Source organism: Myxine glutinosa, chromosome 2 (genome assembly GCF_964187855.1).
Source record: "Myxine glutinosa chromosome 2, kmMyxGlut1.1, whole genome shotgun sequence".
NCBI lineage: Eukaryota > Metazoa > Chordata > Myxini > Myxiniformes > Myxinidae > Myxine > Myxine glutinosa.
Window position 1 is genome coordinate 226,175,623 of NC_136262.1, and position 24,959 is coordinate 226,200,581.

Sequence of the window (24,959 nt, forward strand, 5' to 3'; positions counted from 1 at the left end):
GGGGCTTCTACTGTCTGATGTGCCGTTCGAGGACACGGGCACCACGCTACTGTGCGACGTATCTTTGGGACAGCCTCGCCCCGTCGTACCTACCAGCTGGAGACGGCCGGTGTTCGAGGCTGTCCACGGTCTTTCTCACCCAGGCAGGAAGGCGTCACAAAAGTTAGTGGCGGAGAAGTTCGTTTGGGACGGGCTCAGGAAGGATGTGCGCGACTGGGCCAACACCTGCCTCGGGTGCCAACGCTCGAAGGTACATCGCCATACCCAGCCCCATTGGCGCCATTCTCAGTGCCAGAGCGACACTTTGACCATGTTAACGTGGACCTGGTAGGACCCCTCTCCCCCTCGCGAGGATTCACCCACCTCCTCACGATGATCGATAGGACCACCAGGTGGCCAGAGGCCGTCCCACTCACAACGTCCGCCGATGTGGCCCGGGCGTTCATCGGCACTTGGGTTGCCCGTTTTGGCGCGCCCTCGGACATCTCTTCAGACAGGGGGCCCCAGTTCTCTTCAGAGCTCTGGGGTGCTGTCGCCCAGGGGTTTGGGGTAAAACTCCATCGCACCACTGCATCTCATCCTCAGGCTAATGGTTTGTGTGAGAGGTTCCATCACTCTATGAAAGCTGCTCCAGGGCCAGCCTCCGTGATGACAGTTGGGCCGACAGACTCCCATGGGTCATGTTGGGCCTCAGGACAGCCTCTAAGTAAGACCTCCAGTCCTCATCCGCTGAGCTCATCTGTGGCCAGCCGCTGCGGGTTCCCGGGGAGTTCATGCCTGACGCCACAAGTCCCTGATCCGCTGCCCGTCAGCGGTCGATTCTCCGGGAGAATGCCAAGATGTTTGCACCAGTGCCCACATCTCAACATGGTTTGCCTCGGGCCCACGTCCCGCCAGATCTACGTGCAGCGGAGTACGTCTTTGTTCGCCAGGACGCACACCGGGGGCCGCTTCGACCGCCTTACGACGGGCCTTTCCGCGTTCTGGAGGCCGGGGACAAGTCCTTCGTGGTCGACATCGGCGGCAAACCGGACCACCTTTTGGTGGACCGCCTCAAGCCGGCTCACTTGGACCTAGACCAGCCCCCTCGGTTGGCTCAACCCCCACGGTGGGGCCGTCCACCGTCGGGTGAGCCCCCGGTTGGCCCGCCTACCGCCAAGCCGCTAACAGTCCCTACTCGGGTCCTCAGTCGTTAAGGCCCCCCGAAAACTGACATTGCCCGTGCAAGTGAATTCTGGGGGAGGCGCATGTAGGGGTTACCCCATTGGGACATAATCCACAGGCACGGGATCGGTGGGGCTATGGATGGTATGGGCATGGCGTGTGCTTGGTGGTTGGAGCCACGCCCCCTTAAGACGGTTTTTCTTGATATAAAAGATGCATGAGTTCCGGTCGGGTTTTCAGTCTGTTGGAATAAAGGAGCTTCGAACAAGCTAAGCTGTGTCTCGCCTTCCCGTTATATCTTCCCTTCCCGTCTCGATATATATATTGTTGCGAATATGGAATTTGGCCTCCATATCCGCTTGTAAATATTCCCCTATTTCCCCAATACTCCCCAACTATCCCCAATCCCCCATTCCCTAGTCCCATTGTCTGTAAACAACAATCAGTAGAGCCGACCTTCCCCTTTTTCCCCCATTAAATGTCGTGTCCAGGTCCACCGCATCTCACGTAGACAACTTTCGGACATCTTGCTAGTTATTCTTAGTCTATGTCAGTTAAGGACTCGTTTCCATTAATTATGACTCTTCGTTGCACCAGAATGTGATTATATGGCACCAGTAGTGAGTTTAGGACCTTTCCCATACCTCCTTCCATCTTCTTCCCCAAACAACAACTACAACTACAACTACAACAACAATTACAACAACAACGACGCTGCGCGGGGGGAGTGTGCGTCATCACACCGGCTCGGTTAGCCGCCATTGACAATGCGCGCCGGACCATGCGCTCCACGGGGTTACCACGAAGGGGCTCCTTGTCAGTCCCCCGTCGAGGGCGGAGCCGGTAACCCCCCCCCCGCACGCACCCAATGAGAGGCGACGTGCCGATTCCATCTGGGGCGGAGCTAACGAGCCGAGGGCGTGTCACTCCCCGCCGGATATACGCAGCCACTCGCCGGACGTGACGTCAGATGCGCCCCCAGCCTGGAGAGAGAAGTTGCCACGTACGAGCGCCGAATACCTCCCCGCATCTCTGGACCGGACCGAGTCGACCCTGTCCTTGAGCCAAGAGTGCACCTTGAGTCATCGATACCTGCCTTTCCTAGCCATCAATCCCCGTGTGAGTCAGCCTTTTGTCCCGTTTATCTGTCGTCTGTTGGGAATAATATAAGAGTGTGTCTAAGTGCTTATCTTACTATGCTGTCCCTCTTGTAGTTGTAATCTAACCTTCCGTAACAATATAACCTCCTCCGGAGGTCTTGAGAACTGAACCCTGGTGTCGTGTCATTTGAATCCCAGCTGTGTGTCTTTTCCTTCATTGACCTAGCGTAGCGCGATTAGTCAACGTTCGGGTATAATCGGGTAACTTGTGCAGACGTGGTCATACCAAAACCGCTCGGTAAATAACATCTAAGCCACGTCTGTAACAATTGGTGTCGAGGAGTGGGATTCGAACCCGGGACTAAATTTATTAGGCCCAAATTTGTAACAATTAGAATCGATTCGGAGCGCGTTTCCCGCGCGAAATTATAACGGCGAAATTTGATTTTGTTATACGGAAATAAAAACCCGAATTTTGAAAGTCGCGCTATGGCAGACCAAGACAGCTGGGGTCCGGTAGGGGAGAGTGAGGCAGGGTCGGTCCAGGACCAAATTGAGGGACAAGAGGAGAGCGAAGCAGTGAGGGTAGCAGATTCGCAAAATAACGTCGTCACGCACGAGGTAACGGGCGCGCGAAATGGCGCCTCGCACATAGCTACGGCGGCCGCACCCGCTGCACAAGTGGGAGGGATGGCCCAAATGCAGGCCCTCATGGAGCAATTTATGGCGCAAATGCAGGCGTCCCTCAACCTGCAGAAGGACGATATGAGGGCTAATTGTGAGCAAATGAGGGCTGATAGAAAGCGATTGGGTGAGCGATTGAGTGAGCGATTGGAGGGCCAAATGGGGACAATGAGGGACGAAGCGAGGGCTCGGAGTGAGCAATTGGGGGTAATGGGAAACCAATTGGGGGTAATGAGGGACGAAGCGAGGGGTACCGGTGAGGGATTAGACAAGAAATTTGGGAAGTTAGACAATAATTTTGAGGAATTAGACAAGAAATTTGGGAAGTTAGACAATAATTTTGAGGAATTAGACAAGAAATTTGGGAAGTTAGACAATAATTTTGAGGGGCTAGACAACGGGATAAAAGTGGTGAAAAATGGGTTAATGGGGGTAGAAAACAGAATGGCCGCTCAAGAGAATCAAATGGAAGGGATGCAAAAGGGGTTAGAGGGGTTAGAAAACACCATGGAAGGCAAATTGAGGGACATGAGGGACCAAGCGGAAAGGGAAGTTAACCAAATGGGGCAGCAGATAGAGGGGGTCAGAATGGGGGTAGAAACTAAACTGGATGCTCACAGGGAGGAAATGGAGCAGATGAGGGTGGCATCTGGGCAGGAGATGCAAGTGATGGGAGAGGAGATCAGAAGAGGAGTGAGTGAGGAGGTCGGAGGAGTGCGCGAGGAGGTGAGGCACTGTAAGGAGCACATGGAGAAGGAGGTGAGAAGGGGGACTGTAAAGTTACAAGGGGGCATAGAGGACCTGACGCAGGAGGTGGAACAGCTGACGGAGGGACAAAAAGGACTAACGGAGCAGGTTCAAAGGAACACTGCGGTATTAGGAGGTTTAAAAGCGACACAAAACGACATAAAAAACGACTTGATAGCGACAAAGAGGGAATGTCAGATGGTACGTGAGGGACTGACAACGAGGCTGGACGAGGTGATAGAGGTAATGGAGACGAAGGACCGGCAGGTGAGGACGCACATGGAAACGGTCAAGGTAGCCTTAGAGGATGAGCTTGAGGAGACGTACCGGGGAATAAAAGAGGTGAAGCACAAATTAGAAGAAGTGGAAGAAGGGATGAGCGAAATTAAGAAGCGACGGAGAGGGGATAAGAAAGAGATAAAAGAGGAGATAAAAGAATTGGTCCAAAGTCTGTGTTTGGATCGTGATGATGTGCTCATTAACCGGATGAGGGATTCGCAGGTGATGGAGGAGAAGCGAAGAGGAAGAGGACCCGGTGTAAGTGGTGACCAATATGGTCGTGCGTATGATGCGCCAGGGGATTTAAGGAGCTTGGGGGTCGAGATGGACCCGGGTGTTCGTGAGAGGCCGTTGGTGAAGTGTGCGACAGGTCTGGTGTGCGAAAGAGGAGGTGTGCGAGAAAGTCCGACTCTGGGGTGTGTGAGGAAAAAGTGCGTGCCAAGGAGTGAGGGTGCTGGCGAGAGTGAGTCGGTCGTAGCGCGTGTGCGAGGGAGCACATGGAAGCGTGGTGTGGTGAGTGTTACAGAGGGTGTAACGGGAGAGTGTGCGCGAGAAAGGTGTGTGACGGACAGGTGCATGAGGAAAGAGTGCGCTGTCAGAAGTAAGGAAGAGTGTCCACCTGTGGTGAGTGTTACGGAGGGTGTAACGGGAGAGTGTGCGCAGGAGTGTGCGCGAGAAAGGTGTGTGACGGACAGGTGCATGAGGAAAGAGTGCGCTGTCAGAAGTAAGGAAGAGTGTCCACCTGTGGTGAGTGTTACAGAGGGTGTAACGGGAGAGTGTGCGCGAGAAAGGTGTGTGACGGACAGGTGCACGAGGAAAGAGTGCGCTGTCAAGAGTAAGGGTGAGTGCGCTGTCAAGAATGGAGGTGAGAGTAGTGAGGGTGACAAGGAGAGTGAGTTGGTTGTGACAGGTGAGCGAGGATGTACACCTGGGATGGAAGGATGCACACCTGGAATGGTAGAGCGTGAGTGGGAATGCACGCTGGAGTTGGTGGTGAGGCACGTGGTTGGGTGTGCGAATGAGAGCACACCTGTGATTGTCACAGAGGAGGTGACTGAGGAGGGGGCGCGAAGAGGTGTGTTAGTGAGGTGTGCGACCAACGAATGTGTGCCAAGGTGTTCGGTGGTCAGGTGTGTGACCAAGGCTGTGAGTGGAATGGGTGTACCGAGGTGTGTAAGGAAAGGTACGAGGAGCATGGAAACGGCTGGATGTGTGAGCAAGGAACGGGCTGCGGGGTGTAAGCAGGCAGGTGAAGCATCGACGTCAGACGGGGTAGAGTTTAGAACGACTTATAGCCGAATCGGGCCCTCGGTGCGTGCTGGGCCTCGCTTTGAACGGCCGCGTCCGTGCTCCACTAGGCGGAGCGGGCAGCCCGATAGAAAGGGTCGTCATGGCGACCACTTTTTGTTGAGGCAGTCCGGCAGGTCGAGATCGGGACATGGGATGGCTCCACGCCGAGGTGGTGCGTGGGATCTCGGCCCGGGTAAGCCCCCGTCCCTGTACCGAGTGCCGGACGTATCCAGCCGCTGGCACAGAACAACCCGCATTCATGGCTTGGCTTTACGAAGCCGGGCTTTGGACAGGGATTGGCGCACCGAGAGGTATTAGTGAGTAGACTGGGTGATGAGGTTAGTGTTTTGGACCCAAAATTAGAGAAAAACAAAATTTGATGATTGGCAAGGGATAGGCAGTAGTGATTGGCAGATGATGGGTAGTGATTGGCAAATTTTTAATTTGTTGAAATTTGATGTGCAAAATTGGTAGTGAGAGACCCCCGATGTGGTGGGATGGCAAATCCACCATCCTTCCCATGTGGGGGCAAAGGAGCACTAGATTATGGGGTGTATGGCAGTGAAAACTAGCCCGGGTGGGTTAGGTTATATTGTAGGGATCTAGAAGAGATTGACATTAGGTAACGTTAAGTTTAGTTAGTGACTGATACCTGTAGTGGGGACGCAGGTAGATTAGTGTGGATGATAATGACGAGGGAGCGCAATAGTTTAAAGGGACGACTGGGAAGCGCAAGTTTCAGAGGGGAGTAGTTAGATGAGATGATGCTGTGTGAGGATGGAACAGGTGTGATTGCACAGGTGTGCAACTGGACAGGTGTGTGGAGCAGTGTGTGAGTAGTGAGTGTTGTGGATCAGCGCGAATGCGCTTGGGGAGAGAAGGGTGCAGGTGGCACCAGGTGTGAGAGCACAGGTGTGCAAGTACAGGTGTGTGGAGAGAGTTGGAGTAAGTGGTACGGAGTGGTGTGCATGGTGCGAAGGTGTGGATGGGGAAGAGTGGACCCCCATCACGAGTACCCGGGGCGGGTAGTGTAAGTGTTAGGTAGAGGGTACAGGTAAATTGTGGTTGGATATTGGCATTTGTGGTGCGGTGGCAGAATGGTGTTGTGAATGGGTGCATTAGTGTTGTGGAAATGGCTGGGCGTGTAGCCTGTTAGTGTGTGTAGTTGGTTGGGCACTCCACCACTGTGAGGATGTCGGCCAGGTGAGGCCGCAGGTGGGCTCTGGGAGCCGGTAGTTGTGAGTGGGTGCCTGAGGATCCCGGGTGTGGATCGGGCAGCCCAGTGCCAGAGAGGGCACCGAGTGGGGAGAGTGCCAGAGGGCCTTCCCCAGGTAGTTAGGTTAGGGTAAGGAGCAGGTAAGCTCGGAGGCAACTGCAGTGGTGGAGGTGTGCAGGTGGGTAGACCCACTGGGAGAGGTACACGCCACAGCCCAGAAATTGTGCGAGGGCACCGGGAGATGAATCGGGGGAGTGAGACCCCAAATTGAAGAGCACCACAGTTTGGCCAATGGGAATTGGTTTTTAGAACCCATAGTGTAAGAGGGCCAATGGTTTGGCCGGAGAAAGACCCCGGGTAGTGTAAAGTTGTTAAAGTCATTTAGGAAATAGTTAGGATTGATGAACCTGTCGCACCATACGCAGCCACTTACCTGAGGTGATGATGACTCCACACCTGTGTTTTCTTTGTTTTGTGTTGCAGGAAGTAAGGATTGCTGTTGGATTTGTGAGACGCATCACGACGTGGATGAGACATTGGGGTGATTCCATCTCTCCCTCCCTAGGAGGGACTGATGATGAATTGGTAATGGCAAATTTTGATGTTGAGTTGAAAATGGCAAATTTTGATGAGAGTTGGAAATAGCAAATTTGATTGGTTAGGAGGGAGAGAAGACGAATTTGGTATATGGGAGGAACGGGGAAGACAGTAGGGACGTTTGTTGATTGGTAAAATAGATGTTTATGGGTAGTGTGGTGTTTTGTGGATACAGTAAGGGGTAAGGGAGGGGCCATGTAGGTTACCTGGTGGGGGGGGCGTACGATAGGAACGTACCTGTCTCACCTGGTTCCCATGTGCCCCCAGTGTGCATCATCTTATATTGCGTGCACTTTTGCGCCCTTACCACCTTACTCACTTGTCTTCTTCTTTTGTCTCCCACCTCCGAGGATCTGGCTTTGGGGTAGAGAGAGAGGAGAGAGAGGTGCTGGCTTCGCAGTTGTGGGCCTGCACTTTCGCTGCTTGCTGCTTGGATCGATACACCATATGGACCGCAATGTTTGTGGCCACCCACAATGGACCGCAGCTCTTTTGCGGCCAAGCACCACCCGTGGATGGACCTATGGGTCAACGTGGCACCTATGCCATACAAGGTGAACCACTTTTAGTTGACACCACTGAAGGCCACAATAAAGAAATGGACGCGGTTGGCGCCTTTCTTTATTTTTCTAAGGAAGTACGAAGGCCAAGTGCACCACATGAAGGCAAGACCAGCGGCAGAACATCGGCCGGCTGCGACACCACCGGTGATTTGTAAACACTTTATTGGTGCACCGGATGGTGCTCACTGTGTGATGGGGTGGTGCTTGATGCTTGGAAGGGGTGCTCTGCACATTATTAAAGGCCGTAGGCCACAGAGCACTCGTGGGTTGGTGTATCGATGCTAGCATGCGTGCTCTCTCTATGCATAACATCTGCATGTGTTCCTCCAAAAACAGGTCCTGGATCGTAGTGTAAATATCAGCGTAGTCTTGTGTAAATAATGCTCCCTACCGGCTGTATGTTTAGTTTGAGGATTCTTTCCGGATTCGGTTAGCCTGTGGGTGTGTTTCTGTGAGGAGAAGGGTGCAACGTCGCAGGGGGACATATTTACTCATTTGTGAATATCTGTAAAACTGTCGCACTCAGGGTAGAGTTAATAGTAGAGGGAACTACATTGCGTGCCACACTAAAGTAGGTAAAAATTTATCGGGTCGGGACGCCCCGAGGGTAGAGAAGGGTGCAATGTTGCGAATATGGAATTTGGCCTCCATATCCGCTTGTAAATATTCCCCTATTTCCCCAATACTCCCCAACTATCCCCAATCCCCCATTCCCTAGTCCCATTGTCTGTAAACAACAATCAGTAGAGCCGACCTACCCCTTTTTCCCCCATTAAATGTCGTGCCCAGGTCCACCGCATCTCACGTAGACAACTTTCGGACATCTTGCTAGTTATTCTTAGTCTATGTCAGTTAAGGACTCGTTTCCATTAATTATGACTCTTCGTTGCACCAGAATGTGATTATATGGCACCAGTAGTGAGTTTAGGACCTTTCCCATACCTCCTTCCATCTTCTTCCCCAAACAACAACTACAACTACAACTACAACAACAATTACAACAACAACGACGCTGCGCGGGGGGAGTGTGCGTCATCACACCGGCTCGGTTAGCCGCCATTGACAATGCGCGCCGGACCATGCGCTCCACGGGGTTACCACGAAGGGGCTCCTTGTCAGTCCCCCGTCGAGGGCGGAGCCGGTAACCCCCCCCGCACGCACCCAATGAGAGGCGACGTGCCGATTCCATCTGGGGCGGAGCTAACGAGCCGAGGGCGTGTCACTCCCCGCCGGATATACGCAGCCACTCGCCGGACGTGACGTCAGATGCGCCCCCAGCCTGGAGAGGAGAGAGAAGTTGCCACGTACGAGCGCCGAATACCTCCCCGCATCTCTGGACCGGACCGAGTCGACCCTGTCCTTGAGCCAAGAGTGCACCTTGAGCCATCGATACCTGCCTTTCCTAGCCATCAATCCCCGTGTGAGTCAGCCTTTTGTCCCGTTTATCTGTCGTCTGTTGGGAATAATATAAGAGTGTGTCTAAGTGCTTATCTTACTATGCTGTCCCTCTTGTAGTTGTAATCTAACCTTCCGTAACAATATAACCTCCTCCGGAGGTCTTGAGAACTGAACCCTGGTGTCGTGTCATTTGAATCCCAGCTGTGTGTCTTTTCCTTCATTGACCTAGCGTAGCGCGATTAGTCAACGTTCGAGTATAATCGGGTAACTTGTGCAGACGTGGTCATACCAAAACCGCTCGGAAAACTAACATCCACCACCGCGTCTGTAACAATATATATATATATATATATATATATAAATATATATATCTCAGTATAATAGAGCAAACGTATATGGTTCGCTATGTATGTATGTATGTATGTATGTATGTATGTATGTATGTATGTATGTATGTATGTATGTATGTATGCGACGAAAACGTCTTCTTCAAAAAAAAAATTACCACCCTCTTAATTAACCCTCTTAATTGCGTTGAGACTGCTGAGACCCCTCAGACCTTTGACGACCCTTTAAATCCCCCAAGATCCTTCAGACCACCAAGACCCCCAAAGACCCAACATACCCTGAAGACCCCCAAAGACCACAAAGACCCAAAACACCCCAAAGACCCAAAATACCCTTCAAGGCCCTGAGGCTCAAAAAGACCCTGAATACCCAAAAACCCAAAACACCCCAAAGACCCAAAACACCCCGAAGACCCAAAACACCCCGAAGACCCAAAACACCCCGAAGACCCAAAACACCTCGAAGACCCAAAACACCCCAAAGACCCAAAACACCCAAAAGCCTCTGAAGACACCAAAGACCCTGAAGACCCAAAATACCCTTCAAGGCCCAGCGGATCCAAAAGACCCTGAAGACCCAAAACACCATGCAGACCCAAAAGACACCGAAATGGTTAAAGATGCCTACCCCTCTGAAACGACGTGTGGTGAGGCGCGTGGAGCACACCGAGTCACGCTAGTATATATATGATAGGCTAATACTGAGAGAAAACATGAAGTAAAAGTTGCTTCAAATTAATCCAAACCTATGGGAAAATTGTAATTTTTACAAAAGGACCAAAACCTGAACCTGGGCAGTGTATAAGGCAACAGAATGCTGCTTGAAATGCTCACGATTAAAGAAAGAATTATTTCCTGTTTTGAAATATGCCATGATATATTTCCTGTTGAGAAATATGATGATTTTGAAATTTCGCAATACTCTATACAGTGTATTTAATGGGCTCATACTGTCTGGTTGTTTCCCCTGAAACACGGAAATGGTTGTCAGAGACAATACATTACGTAAAAGTTGCTTCAAATTAATCCATGCTTACGGAAAAATTATAATTATTAGGTAAAGGTTGCTTTAAATTGATGCAAACCTACGGGAAATTTCTCATACTGCAGACTGCTTCAATTTGGCGAACGGTAAAGAGGATGTAATGCCGCGCATAGACAGCGGAATAGTGTTTGGACCATGTGACTCAATGTTCTGCTTTGTAACGATCACGTCATGGGTCTTTGTAACGGTATGACCTCAGTCTTCAGGGAGGCAAATGGTATAAAGTGCATTTGGAATCTATCCGAGCTATATAACCACCATGATCGATGTATTATATCATTATATGCAGTGAACATGTTTTTGCTTTGAATGCTATGCAGGTGAATCTTTTGGAGTGATAGAGGGAGCTGACAGTTTCCGACTATTTTCTCTTTTAAAACTTGACAGAAACCACACCAGAAAACCCAATATCAATGATTATAAGGTCTTTGGCCGAGTAATTCAGGGAATCTGTGACTGCACTGTGAAAAACTTCTTATTATTTATTTTTTAATGATGTGTATACAGCAAGTTACAGAGGCAGACGCCACCGGAAAATGGGCAACTTCTGAGCCGGCTATGTGACATTCTGGCACTCCCTCGCAACTCGAAAATGGCGGTTCGAGCCTGAGTGAGCACAGCACCGGACGTGGTGCGCCATCCATGAGGACACTGTTCTGATTTAGCCATTTGCATAGTTGTCAACATTGAGAAGAAAATGCGGGAGAATTGAAGAGACCCATGAGCGAGGGAAGTGGCAGAGGAGTGGGGGTGGGGGGGGGCAGATGTGGTATGGGGGTCTGGGAGCACAGGGTGTGATTGTCTGGAGATGGGGGTTGAGGGCAAGAAGAATAAATTTAAATAAAGTCCAGAATAAAAATCGTCCTTAATTTTTTTCCCCCTTCTCTTTATCGTGGTATTTTACCACGGGATTCCAGCTAGTTATATTAGTCACGGATAAATGGTACCCAAACATCTCTACCTGTAGCCAACAGTAAACAGCTCCTTTTAACCCTTTGAGTACGGATGACGTCCAGTGCCGCAACCCGCGAAAAAGTTTTGTGTATGGATGACGTTACTACACGTCATCGATTATACCTATAAATAGATCGTCAGTACGTGGTTGCATTCCCGTACCAAAATGCCAAATTAATCCCGTACCGGGGTATTTTTATCAAAAAAAATAAAATCCCGTACTCAAAGGGTTAATGAGCATTAAAAAAACTTGACAAAATAGAAAGAATAATGCTTCAAACGATTATATACTGTATGTATCATGATAAATTGTCAATGTGATTTTTCTTTTTAAAGAAATCATTGATAAGGATGATTTGAGTGGGGATTTCAAGGCCAATCTTTTAACATGACTGTGTTCACTATACTACAACACAACAGGCATTTTAAGGCCATTTTCCCTGCTATAGTGGGGAAAACTGTGTTCTACAACTGTGTTCACTGCAGTCTATTTTTAAGGATTACAAAAAACTCAAAATATTTTCCATAAAAGAGTAATTACATCTCTTCTATTTGAATTGTTGAAGGTGACTTGCTAACCGAGCCTCAAGGGCGGTGTACAGGGGCGTTTTTTTATTTTAAAATAACAATACGTTCAATGTGCAGGGTGGTGAAATCTGCTGCATGTGATGTGCCCCGCATGTCGAGTAAAACGAGTGTTCATTTATGTCTGTAAGATGTCTATCTATATAATAATAGCGTAAGGACTCGACTTTGTTATCCCTTTTACGCCGCACCCAGTGACCCGATGCCCACGGCACTCATGGATTTACGATCTACGAACCGCGCTCTTTGTTTATCACGTACAGACATACTCGAAAAATCTGAATTAGCCGACGTTGGGGCCCAAAAGCATCCGATTAACTGCCGATACGACGCCATCTTACGACGCCATCGTATTGGCGTCTGCTGGGCGAAGGCGAAGCGAGCCGTCCGCTGATTGGACAGTCGAGTGGTGTGAACATGGGTGGTGTGAACCAAATGGTCTTTTTATTCCCTTGAACATTTTAAATTAGGATATATAAGGAAACGTCTTTATCGTCATTTTAATAAAGTTAAATGGAGTGACGTTGCGATACTCGGGGTGCGTTGCATAAATCCTCGTAACTCAGAGAGGTGTAGCAGGTGGCGAGACGTAAGGAAGCTTAAAGTTAACGAGCTGAAAACAGACGAACGATATGTCAATCTCTTTCTACACCGAACGGAAATAAAAGTATGAGAGCGGGAAGGCATGGCCTGAGCACTTCGAGCAGAGAGGACTGATTGGACGTAACTTAAAGAGAAAAAATTGGAGCTTAACGGAAGAAGAAGATCCCATGAGCGCTCCCCTATGCCATCCATAATGGTACACTCTATCCATACACCACATCCTCCCTTCCGTGGATGTTCCACGGGTTTCGGCTAGTAATAAATAAAGATATAAGCACACCTGATGCTTGGCTGAGGCTTCAGACTTTAGCACACTCATGAGGTTGTACCGCTTGTCATTTTTGACGGTGTTTTATACTTGTGATGCAATAATGTGGGTGGAGGCATATCGATTGACGTCGAAGAGTGCCATTCTACTTCATGTTGCTATGTGAAGCAGACTGCTGTAAAAATTAATAAATCCACTATTTCAATGTTTTCCAATGTTGTGATTTATCGTAAATGCAGCTGTATGAAAGTGTTATGACCGTTAATCACTGGCTTTTCCCCTTCTTAAAAGCTTCTATTATTTTATTTCCCCCCTCATCCCCCACCCCCCTCTCCACTTCCACCTACCTCACCCACACCTGAAGGCATACCCATGTGACAGATGTCAGATTACTTGTGCCCCGGAAGCCTTTTTACCCTGGGGTGGTGCGGTTCGCAGGTTCTGCAATCACGCCTGCCTTATGTTGTACTGCTTTGATCAAGCTGGAGGTAAAGTGGGAGGACTTTTGAAGAAGAGCTTTTGATGCTAGTTGATTCATCTTGCATACTTGAGCTATAGCACTCCATTCAAAGATTTACTACTTCATCTGAGTACAAATGTGAGTCATTATTGATAATGTCAACCTTGTATCCCTAAATTTGAGGTGGTTTGCTGGGGAACATTGTTACCAGTTCTTCTGGAGAGGAAAAGCCAACAGATATTTTGGACAAATCTGATGCCGGACAAACATCTTTCGGCAGCTCCAACTCCACCATGAACGCCAAAGAACACTCAACTTCACACGGTATCTCTTTCCCAACTCCTTTTGTACTACTGCCTTTTTTGGTATAGTCCTTGCGAAACAATGTAACTGCCATGCACATTAACCTATATGGCTATTTACAAAATGTATTTTTAGTAGATACAAAATGTAGGCTCATGAAAGAGCGAGGTGCCAGATGGCGAGAGGTTGACGCAACAACAAAGAGAATGAAAGAGGTATGGAGGAAGCAAGCAGAGTAACCTGCAACGAAGAGAGCTGGGTTAAGTAGAGCTAATGGTGATAGAAAAGATTGGGGTAGGGATGGGGGATGACATGAAATGGAGTACCTCCAAAACTTGAATCTCTGGAGGACGAGTGGGATTGAATTGTCTCTGGAAGGCAGCATGGTTTCCCACCAGTGTTTGAAGCATGGTTCCTCAATCCGTGTAACCCGTGACTGTTGCAGACAGCGTGTGAGAGATGTTATGGACGTATCCCATGTATGAGGCAGATGAAATCGCAAATCGCTGCTTTTTTTTTGAGATGGTGATTCAGCTCTCTCCCAAATGGCTTCCTTTACACCTCTAGTAAACCCCTTTTTTTCTCTATCTAAGATGACCACTTGACTGGTACCAAAGCTGTGACCATGCAGGTTCAACTGCATAATATACACAGCAGTGTTCAAAGCCTCTTCATAAGCTGGACGACAAGGTTGGCTCATATAGGCCTTAAGGGTTTACCGAGTTTCTCATATGTAGGTCTCAGTGCATGATGGATCTCCACATCTGATGCCATACATGAAGCCACATTTCTTATCCTTTCAGATGTTGTCCTTAACATGAACTAACCGGCTGTGCAGAATTCTGTAGGGTTACATGATGCAACAATGCCAAACTTGGAGAAAGATCTCACTTGGAGAAAGAAGGGCGAGGAGCACTTGTCAGGCAATCGATCACACGTGGTACACCTGAAACCCACTTCTGGTGGAATTCCAGAATCACTGCTCACCTCCACTCACTCACTCTTTCCTCTAGAACAAACTCCCTCACGCTCTTCAATCCCTCTCCTCCCTCCAGGTCTTCAAAACAGCTGTTCAACACCATGTGCTCTTCCCCCATCAAAAACCTTCATCTTTTCTACCCTCGTTAACCCACCCCAAACTCACCTCCTTCAAATTTCCTGTTTTTCTTTCCTGAAACCCCCGTAGTGTCCATCTTGTTTATACAGTGTGTCCCACCCCAGCCCTCTCTCTTCCACAAATCTCCTGATGTCCCTGTTCTGTTGTGCTGTTCCCTCTCTCCCCCCTCTTGTCTCCCTCTCTCTTTATTATATGTCACTCCCGCTCCCTTTATTATATTGTTACTGTCGCGGTTAAGATGTTATTTTTGACCGAGCGGTTGGTATGACCGCGACCTAACAGTTCCCCCGATTCTTCCCCAACTCACCCGATTCACCCCAAACTTTGGCCGTATCGCACCGCAGCTGCCCAATCTGGAAAACTCTAAAACGACCGAATGCAAAGAGGAAAAGGAATAAGACGAGAAGACGGACAGAAGAGTAATTGGATTTATTATATACACACAAGCAAAAAGAAAGCAGTCACGTTTATTTACAGACGAGACTAGATACACAGTGCAACGCTAGCTTACCTACAGTTTTAATTAACCCAGGGACAGAACAAACAAAAGACAGACTCACACGGGGAATGATGACAGGAATTGGCTGGAAGGAGAGGATGGCTTGGAGTTGTATTGTGCAGCACGATCGGCGCGTTTAGCAGCCGCCGTTCCTTCGCGGCCCTGCTCAAAACCGCCGTCCAGGCCCCATGCGGCTGTTGAGTGTGGTTGCTGCTGTGGCCGCCGCTGCTGCTGCTGCTGCTGTGGACGTCGCGTGCTTTTCCAGGATTACAGCAGGCTTTGTGCTTTCTGGGATGTCCTCTCCTTGGATGTTCTCTATGTTCTCTTGGTCCAATCACTCCTCACCACCGACAACTCAACGCAACCAACGCGCAACCACTGACCACCACAACGCAACCACTGACGACCAAAACCACACAACTCAGCTCTGCTTCTTGGACTCTCTCTCTTCTCAACGGCTTGGGCTCCCTTTTCTCTGCCGGTAAAAGCTCATCTGGTTTGGACACGCCCTGCCTTGGGTTATATAGGCCCCGCCCCTCAACCTTTGCGAACCTCCCCGATCGCTCTTCCTCCGCCCTCTCTAGCCAAACCCCTGGCTCATGGTTGGTCGAGTGGGGCTGGCTCACTCCTCCCCTCTATGACGAGGTGGAGACACGCCTTTCTTCTCCGACCCTGCCTCGTGGTCAATGGCGGTAATTGGAGCGGAGGTAGTTTCTAATCGACGAAAAGGGGGAATGGAGGTTTTGGGAATGGGAATGAAGGGAATCTATCTCTTTCACTTGGTGCAATGGAGTACTTCTATTAATGGGAGACACAGCCTTACCCTAAAACACAGAATAAGATATAACTATTGAACAGGGGTATTCTATGATTGGCTGTGGTGTGGATGCTTTATGGACTAATTATGGGATGCCCTTTGACCTTTACACAGCTCCGGAGGCAGGAGGCGCAGAATAAACAATAATAATAATTCACACAATCAAAAAAAATATACAGTCCTCATATCCGCAACAATATGTTGTATGTGTTAGTTGTTGGCCAACCCCCGCTTTGCGGAGAAAAATGGCCTCTAAAGGATTTTTTTTTTTTTTTTAAACTCCCGCTCCCTTTATTATATGTTGTATGTGTCAGTTCTTGGCCAACCCCCGCTCTGTGGGGAAAAATGGCCTCTTAAGGTGGTTCATTCATTCATTCATTCATTGTGTTAGTTGTTATACGAGCCTTGACTTAGTATCCAAACCCCCCCCCCCCCCCCCCCTCAAAACAGGGTTTTGTTTTTTTTACAACTAAAATGGCTGCCAGTCGGCCATCTTTGATCGAATCACGAAACGAAATGATGTGCATCTGTATGCCAGATATGAACAAAATCGGTTCATGAATGTCCGAGATATAGTTGTGGACACACACACGCATGGACGGACGGATGAGACCCAATCCATAAGCCCCTGTTTCGGTCAAAGTACAAACGGACGCTAATAATACTGGTTTGCATGGGCCTGAGAACCAAGAAATAAACTGATGGTGGCCTATCAAGAGTTATTTGGTGTGGTGAATGCAGATGTTTGAGAAATATTCATCCTTTAATCCTACTGCTTCAGATATGATTTTATGAACTGATAAACAGACTTTAACATGACAACTGTCTGATGTTATCTTTGTGGCTTTTCTCACAGGTTTCACCAAAAGCAACCACCATGCTTCTGCTTTTACAGTTGGAGATGTGCAGGTTGGAATTTGCTTTTTTAGGGGGGGGGGGGAGGGCTTTTATTGCTTTCTTCAATATTCGGATTACAACCACATCATTTACTACTTGCGAAAATCGAAGATTTTTCTTGTGTATTGGATGGTTTTGTGCGTTATTCTGTCTGTCTGTCTGTCTGTCTGTATGTCAGTCACCTACAGGTCCCAATTTTCAACCGATCTTCACGAAACTTCACCAAAGGGTAGAGTTGGTCATAAGCATGAAGCCTATTGTTTTGGGGAAAATTAGGTCAACATAGGTCAACAACAAGCCTGGCGTTGGCTTAGCGGTTAGGGTGCCGGCTTGGGATCGTAGGATCCTGGGTTCGAATCCCGGTCGATCGCTGAATTAACGCCAGGGGGGTTGACTCAGCCTGTCATCCTTCCGAGGTCGGCAAATTGAGTACCAGCTTGCTGGGATGAATGATCACGGTGTGTACCCCAATTCAGAATAGGCACACTGTATCCCTGCGCATCATAAGAGCGTGACCAAGGGTTGGCGTCAGGAAGGGCATCCGGCCATAAAAACATTGCCTCAAACAGGGAACCATGATTGTCATGGGGCCCGCAAGGCTAACCCCCGCTCTAGCGGGGAAAAATGGCCTTAAAACGATCATTCATTCATTCATTCATAGGCCAAAGGTCACCAACTTTGTCAAGTTTCTAAAATCCTCAATTTTCATCCGATTGACTTGAAATTTCGAGAGGATTTGCATATCTGGACACTGAATTCAGCCAAGTATTTTTTGAGGTCAACATAGGCCAAAAAGGTCAACATAGGTCAAATTCCTAAAATCATCAATTTTCATCCGATTGACTTGAAATTTCAAGAGGATTTGCATATCTGGACACTGAATTCAACCACCAACTATTTTGAGATCAACATAGGCCAAAAGGTCAACATAGGCCAAATTTCTAAAATCAATTATCATCCGATTGACTTGAAATTTGAAGACGATTTGCAAATATGGTCACTGAATTCAACCACAAACTATTTTGAGGTCTCAACATAGGCCAAGTTTCTAAAATCCTCAATTTTCATCTGATTGACATGATATTTAAGAGGATTTGCATATCTGGTCACTGAATTCAACCCCCAACTATTTTTGACGTCAGCATAGGCCAAAAGGTCAACATAGGCCAGATTTCTAAAATCCTCAATTTTTATGCAATTAACTTGAAATTTGAAGAGGACTTGCATATCTGGACAATTAATTCAACCACCAAGTATTTTGAAGGTCAAAAGGTCAACATGGACCAAATTTCTAAAATACTCAATTTTCATCCGATTGACTTGAAATCTTAAGAGGATTTGCATACCAGGTCACTGAATTCAAGCACCAGTTATTTTTGAGGTCATCATAGACCAACAACTTATTTTAGGGATTTTACAAGTATCGTGCTATGCACGACATATTTCTTGTTGGTTTTTTGTTCAGTTACAGAGTTTCACAATTTTCCTAACTTACCACTTCCTCAAACCCATTCTTTCATTGTTTTGTATTTCCTCGTAATGTTAATGACTTTCAGAATTAATTTTAAGTGTTCATAACTCAAGTCATGGATATGCTGTTGTACATACTGTATATGCTCATCACAAATAATAAAGCAATTACTTTTAAACTGTTAAATATAATGTGTCACAGTTGGGAAATTTCTTCGTTTTGTGTATGCAAATCATAGCTATTGTGGAAATAACCACAACCAGGAAGTTAGACGTGGAACATGCAATTTTACTTTAACCATTATCGTCCTAAGTACTGAGCAATCCGATCCTGAAAAGTTTCATGCAGGAGGGCAATGATTCATCCAATGTTTCTTGTCCCTCTCATCACGAGGGTATCATTAAGAATTTTGTTGTCAATAAAATATTGTTCAAATTTTTTTTAATACTGCCGTTTTTATGAAAAGACAGCATGTTGCACTTCACAAACATATTGCATGCCTATCTGTGAATCTGAGGAAGTGGAATTAAGTGAAACATGCAGAAAAAAACGATCTTTCATAACACGTAGTTGGTGGGGCTGTGGTTGTTGTTTGTGTTCCTTCCATGTACTGTTGTATATTTTTTTCTCTTGCTTTGAGAAGTATTACTATTCACTACTAATAGGTGTCCACAACCATACTTGACCATGTACTTGACCTGAGGCAGTCTTATTATTTATGTTTTTATTTATTTTCTTCCGCCATAACTTTTTCACCTGTATTCGCTTTTAAATTCATTTTCTCCACAACCACTTGAGCAATTGACACAACACTTTCAATATAGGAGTGCCTACCCATGTATAATTTTTTGAAACAAAGTTACTTGATGATTGGATGGAAAATATGACTGGCGTTCCAAAAAGTGTGATTTCTGCAGGTGTGGGTTAACAGAGTGTTTCATGTATAAGGAATAAACAGCTCAACCTCGCAACGCTTGGCCACAGCTGAATAATTTTGTGTGCTCCTTCCATGTCTGTCACAGTTTATATATTGGTTGGAAATTTTATATCACTTTCTAAATGGTTCCTGCTGTTATATTGTTGGAATTGCTGCATTAAAGGTACAGGTCCTGCTGATTCTTCTTTTTCCATTCCAGAAAAAATGGGCTTTTAAAACAGGCATATTGTTACCTTTCCAGCCAAGTAAATCGATTACCTTTCCAACCAAATAACTTGATTGTTACTTTCCAACCAAGTAAATCGATTGTTACCTTTCCAACCAAGTAAATCGATTGTTACCTTTCCAACCAAGTAAATCGATTGTTACCTTTCCAACTAAGTACATCGATTGCTACCATTCCAACCAAGTAAATTGATTGTTACCTTTCCAACCAAGGAAATCTATTATTACCTTTCCAACCAAGGAAATCGATTATTATCTTTCCAACCAAGAAAATCGATTATTACCTTTCCAACCAAGAAAATCGATTATTACCTTTCCAACCAAGAAAATTGATTATTACCTTTCCAACCAAGAAAATTGATTATTACCTTTCCAACCAAGTAATTCGATTGTTAGCTTTCCAAGGGTACCATTTTTATTTTTCCACGACAGCGAACCCTTTAGAATATAGTGAGACGGACACACAGTCAGATGCTTCACCTTTTTAGTTGTAGATGTAAAGGTTCATGGAAGTGCAGAATGCAATGCAAAGTTTACTGGATACACTGATTTTTGTTCTCGTTTTCAATTTCAAGGTCGAAGATCATTCAAAGAACGAAGCTTTGGGCACAAGTCAAGCCAAGCAAAGGGCAGGTCGAAGAGAACAAGTGGCTTGGTCAGTGGGTGAGGGAGACGTCAGCAGAGCGGCTGGCAGAACTGATGTGGAGGTTGCTCTCCGGGCTTGGCTTAGAGGATCATTGGGCAGGAAACGTCGGATTGATGCTTCTCAGCTGCTCACTAAGGCTCAACGTCTGTCATTTGAAATGGCTGCTGCTTTTACTCCAACTCATCCCTGGCTGAGAGGATTTGTGGCAAGAGAGGGCATATCTCTGGTGAGTGAGAGAGCTGGAGTAGTAAGGATGGATGAGGGAAGCAGGGTAGAGGAATGGGGTTGAAAAAGACTTGAGGAGACTGATTGTGATGTTGTGACGAGAACAAATTCTTTAAATAAATTGGTGCTTCAGACAAATTTATGCCACCTTGTGTCTTTTGAGAATAAACCACAAGGCAATCTGTGTTCTTGCCGCATTTACCGTGTTCTTTTTAAAAAATCAATTTTTGTGCAACCCGTGATGTTCTTTCATCCTGTGACATTGTTTTTGTTTGTGTAATTCTTTGTTTCATTCTTAGAATTTAACTCTTGTTCAAATGCTGATTTGGTGATTTTTTTTTCTTTTCTTTTTTCGTACAGCCAGATTGGTGTTTCGTCATTTGTGATTTATAGTTGTTTTTAAAACTGCAATACCACTGATCATATCTGACAAAAAAAAACCGAACCATTGGAGATGTGTAGTTGTTTTGAAATCTTCGTTTTTTTTGTTTTACTTTTTTATATGCGAAGTAGTGGAAAGGAAATGTAGGATGGTGTATATTACTTGTGGTCATTGAGATGGTAGTGTTATAAACTCGAAGTGAACCTTTGCCCAAGCTTTGCCCTTTGCCCAAGCTCTTCCTTTTATTGTTTTTTTTCTATTTTTCACCGTCGATTTGCTCTCTATCCGCTTTCCCTCTCGTTCCTTCCTCCCTATTTACCTATTACATTCACTTTTACCTCCCTGTTCGCCTTGGGGCTAACCCTTTTCATTATATAACTGTTTAAGTTTATATATGCATGGTTAAAACACCAGTTCCGAGGTTCATGTGTTGAATTACATGTGAAAAATAAAAATGATGCGGTGAAGTGGAGTTTCCATGCTTTGATCATTCTTCTGTACTCTGCATTTATTAAAATCTGCAAAGAATGTAGGGGAAGCAGGAAGCAGATAGGATCCCGAGAATAGACAAATACAGTTTAACCTACCCAGATGCAAGACTTTCATTCACCAAAATTTCCTCATCTGAGCCGCTTTCCTTGTCCCACTTGTGGAATCGTTTTTATGCATGGCTTTCCATCCATCACTTCCGAGAGGTAGATCACTGTCACCTCATGCCATCACCATGCCCACTCAGGATTTTCTTCTTCTGTACATGATGTCTGTCTGTTCCCCACTACCTCACTGTCAGTTCTGTACATGTTAACTTTTCATCATCTTGCATGAGCATACTTTTTTTTTTTCTCTCGCTTGCAAAACCTAGCTGTAGAATTGGGAAGACCCATAATCCACACTGAAGGCACCACCAACTTGTATAACTGTATCGTAGGCAAGGATGAGTCAGGTGCAAGGTTTCAACCACTGAGCGTTTTTTTTTGTTTGTTTTTTTTGTTGTTTTTTTTATCTGGGACTGTGCAGGCATGTTGTGCCTGGTGTTAAGTATCCTCGAAGTAGGAAGGGGGCAGTGATTAATATATCGTAAATTCCTGCCATCTGCTTGCTGCAGTCAAGCTGATTATTAAAACAATTATAGGTCGCGCCACAGGCTTCTTGTAGTCACGTGACAACCCAGGCGCATGGTGCCTGCACAGTCCCGCGTGAAGACCTCTTGGTCCTCAAAATGTAGGACCTGAGCAGTGCTTACTGGGTAGCCATATACTAACTGGTAGGCCTTCCATTTTTTCTTCTCGACCAATGTTGATGTGGGCAAAAATTTGAAACAAAGAGGGTGATTTAATGATTCTGAATGGATGTCTTACCCACCAAGAAAGTGCTTCACTTCCATACATGCTGAAGTATTTTACTTTATAACAGACTTTGGATAAATACTCTTCAAGCTCATGTTATGTAAAATCTAACTTTTGTTTTACATTCCTATTTCTTATGAAGCTTGCATAAAATGTTTAATTGCAATCTGGTGAACAGGAATTTAAGCATAACGTAACATTCTCTGATTCTGATGTACCATACTCTGTTACAGAGCATCAGTGCTGCCGAAACATTTTCTTGGCAAGGGTTATACTGGGTGGTTTGCTATTGCCTTCCCAGCTGTAGTTAGGTTAGGAATTTGGAATTTGGTCATGGTGCCGTTCATAGCTTGCCTACTTTTCGCGAAGGAAATCATGGGATCTTTAAGGTCCGCCAACTAATGCTGGCAGAGGGTGGATGCCCAGTTTAACCTCCATCCGAGGAACAGCACACGCATTGACAAATCACCCTGCCTGTGAAACACTGGGATGACGGTTTATAGCTGGGTCGGGATTCAAACTGAGGCTAGACAGCTTGGAGTCGAGTGTGCATGTGTACCTCTAGGGTCTGGGCCATCATGCCAGCGTAACATTACCAAAGTATTTACGCAAAAATAGCGGGATGCTTGAACCCCTCCCTCCACCTTGTCATTTCTCCGAACCTCATGTTTTACCTTTTCCTTTATCCCTGCTCTTTATTCTCCTTTCCAACAACACTTTCCAGAGTTTGCCAATGAGCAGTCTTAGTTTTTTGTTTTTTTTTAAACAAAGTTACATGCCAATTATCAAACAGTTTCCACATTTGTCTATTTAGAAGTGAATTGTCATGGATAGTATCAAGCCAGAGTGGCACTGACCTATTGGTGACATTGGCAGAGAAAATGTCAAGAGAAAGCATCCTAACCTGTTGTAGCACACGATGCTGAATCGACAAGGCTTCAAAAGTGATGGCAGAAATGGCAGCCGTAGGTCCCCAACATCATGAAAGCTGCTTCCTGATGAGTTTGGACGTTGGAGATGCCTTGGATCCATCCTGGCATTTGAGTCGCACCATGAGGGTTGGTTTTTAAAAGGGCAGTTAAAGACTTAAGAGGCAAAGGAACCACTGGATTTTGGTTGGTGAGGTATGTTGCGGATAAGTTACATCTCTTGTAAGGGCAAATTCTTCCAAAGAAAAGAACCATCATGCAGTTCTAATAAAATGTACTCCTTCACACAGGGAGATACCGAGGGAGATGTGGAAGACACATTAGGAGAGGATGGGGATGCAGAGAACAATGCAAACGTTAACAGTCACCCATCTCCAGGTGGGTGTGTTTCCATTACATGGGCTGGAGGAGGAAAGCATAGAGCTTTTGGTTATTCATTATGGTTTTGAACAAACACATGATGGATGGCCTTTTTTGCTTAATTACCTCCACCACCGTAGGTTGGCGGAGGTTGTGTTTTCACTCCTGGCTGTCTTTCTGGCTGTCGGGCTGTCTTTCTATGAGCAGGATGTTTCAAAAAGTTGTGGACTGATTCAGATGAAATTTGAGTGATAGGTTGGACATGTGACAAGGACGAAATGATTAGATTTTGGTGAAGATCTGGATCCAGATACTATAATTATTTTTGGTTATTCTTCACCATTGAAAGATTTGGCCAAAAACGATGTATAGCGTGATATCAAGTTGTGGAAGGGTTGTGACAAAACTTGGTGGATGGGTTGGTTAGAGAACAAGAATAAGCCGATTCGATTTTGGTTCAGTTCCAGATCCATATCCGGCCTATCGGTGGGATACAAAACGTAAACTGTTCAGCCTGACGGAGGTATGCGCTCCACCGTGTGCCACTATGATTTTGCTTGTAATTATTTCAGAATATTTTCTTTCATAATTGCAAATGCTGAACCTGTCAAAGAAGATAATTAGCTGGTTAATTTGCAAAGAAATACATGGAGAAAAAGGACAATTTTGTCCATTTATCCTGCACCATTTCTCCACTCCTTCCAGCCTTGCTCTTTCCTGAGCCTTGCTTTTCTGGAGAGGAAAAAAAAAATAGACCATGTTAAGAAAGAAGTAACATACTACAGGGTCTCCCAAAAGTCACTGTGCACGAGAAACTCCTGTCCTGACATCGGTGTCGGGAAACATTTCTGAAAACTCCTGTCTTACCTTTCAGTATATTCACCTGCACTATGAAATACATGTTCCAACAAAAAAAAAAACTTGTGCCTCAAGTGGCAAAACCATCTTGAAACAGAATGGACTTGCTTTTAAAAGGCAACTGGCTTACAACAACGCAAAGAGCTAACGTGTTGCTGATGTAATACCCACGGCAAATGTCATGTGGGCCATTTCGACATATTTACAATCGGGCTGCTTTTCGCGGCTTTCATGGAATTTGCAGAGGTGCACAGTGACTTTTGGGACACCTTGTACTATGGTGTTGTTTTAAGCACCTTTGAGACAGCCAAACAATCATACTTTCCGAGCATGCCCAAACTAAATGTCAGACATGTATCAATCCCACAATCGTTACCGTTCAATATATGAGGGTCGGTACGAAAGTAATGCTTTATTTCATTTATCATTAAATATAATTCTACTCACAATGAAAACTAGAACAGCACTCATTTCTAGAACAGAAAACTAAACTAGAACACCCCTGCCAGGCTGAACAGTTTGCATTTTGTATCCCAATGACAACCCAGATCTGTATCCGGACCTTAACCAAAATCTAATTGGTTTGTTCTTGTCAACTACACAACTCGTCCACCTTATTTCGTCCGAATCCGTCCTTAACTTTTTGA

The 24,959-nt window shown here is 46.2% G+C and overlaps 1 protein-coding gene across 6 annotated transcripts in view; it reads left to right on the forward strand.

Annotated features, from left to right (window-relative positions):
* Nucleotides 1-24,959, forward strand: part of LOC137420770 (zinc finger MYM-type protein 3-like) — a 126,536-nt gene that overhangs the window by 79,375 nt on the left and 22,202 nt on the right. For all 6 annotated transcript variants that reach the window (XR_013622481.1, XM_078772301.1, XM_078772303.1 and 3 more), the window contains 5 exons: nucleotides 13,205-13,328; nucleotides 13,484-13,624; nucleotides 16,893-16,945; nucleotides 20,142-20,438; nucleotides 23,385-23,472. Coding sequence is in view for 5 of the 6 variants with exons in the window: in XM_078772301.1 (XP_078628427.1) it covers nucleotides 13,205-13,328; nucleotides 13,484-13,624; nucleotides 16,893-16,945; nucleotides 20,142-20,438; nucleotides 23,385-23,472 (703 nt within the window). In the remaining variant the exon portion in view is untranslated. The remainder of the gene's footprint in view (nucleotides 1-13,204; nucleotides 13,329-13,483; nucleotides 13,625-16,892; nucleotides 16,946-20,141; nucleotides 20,439-23,384; nucleotides 23,473-24,959) is intronic.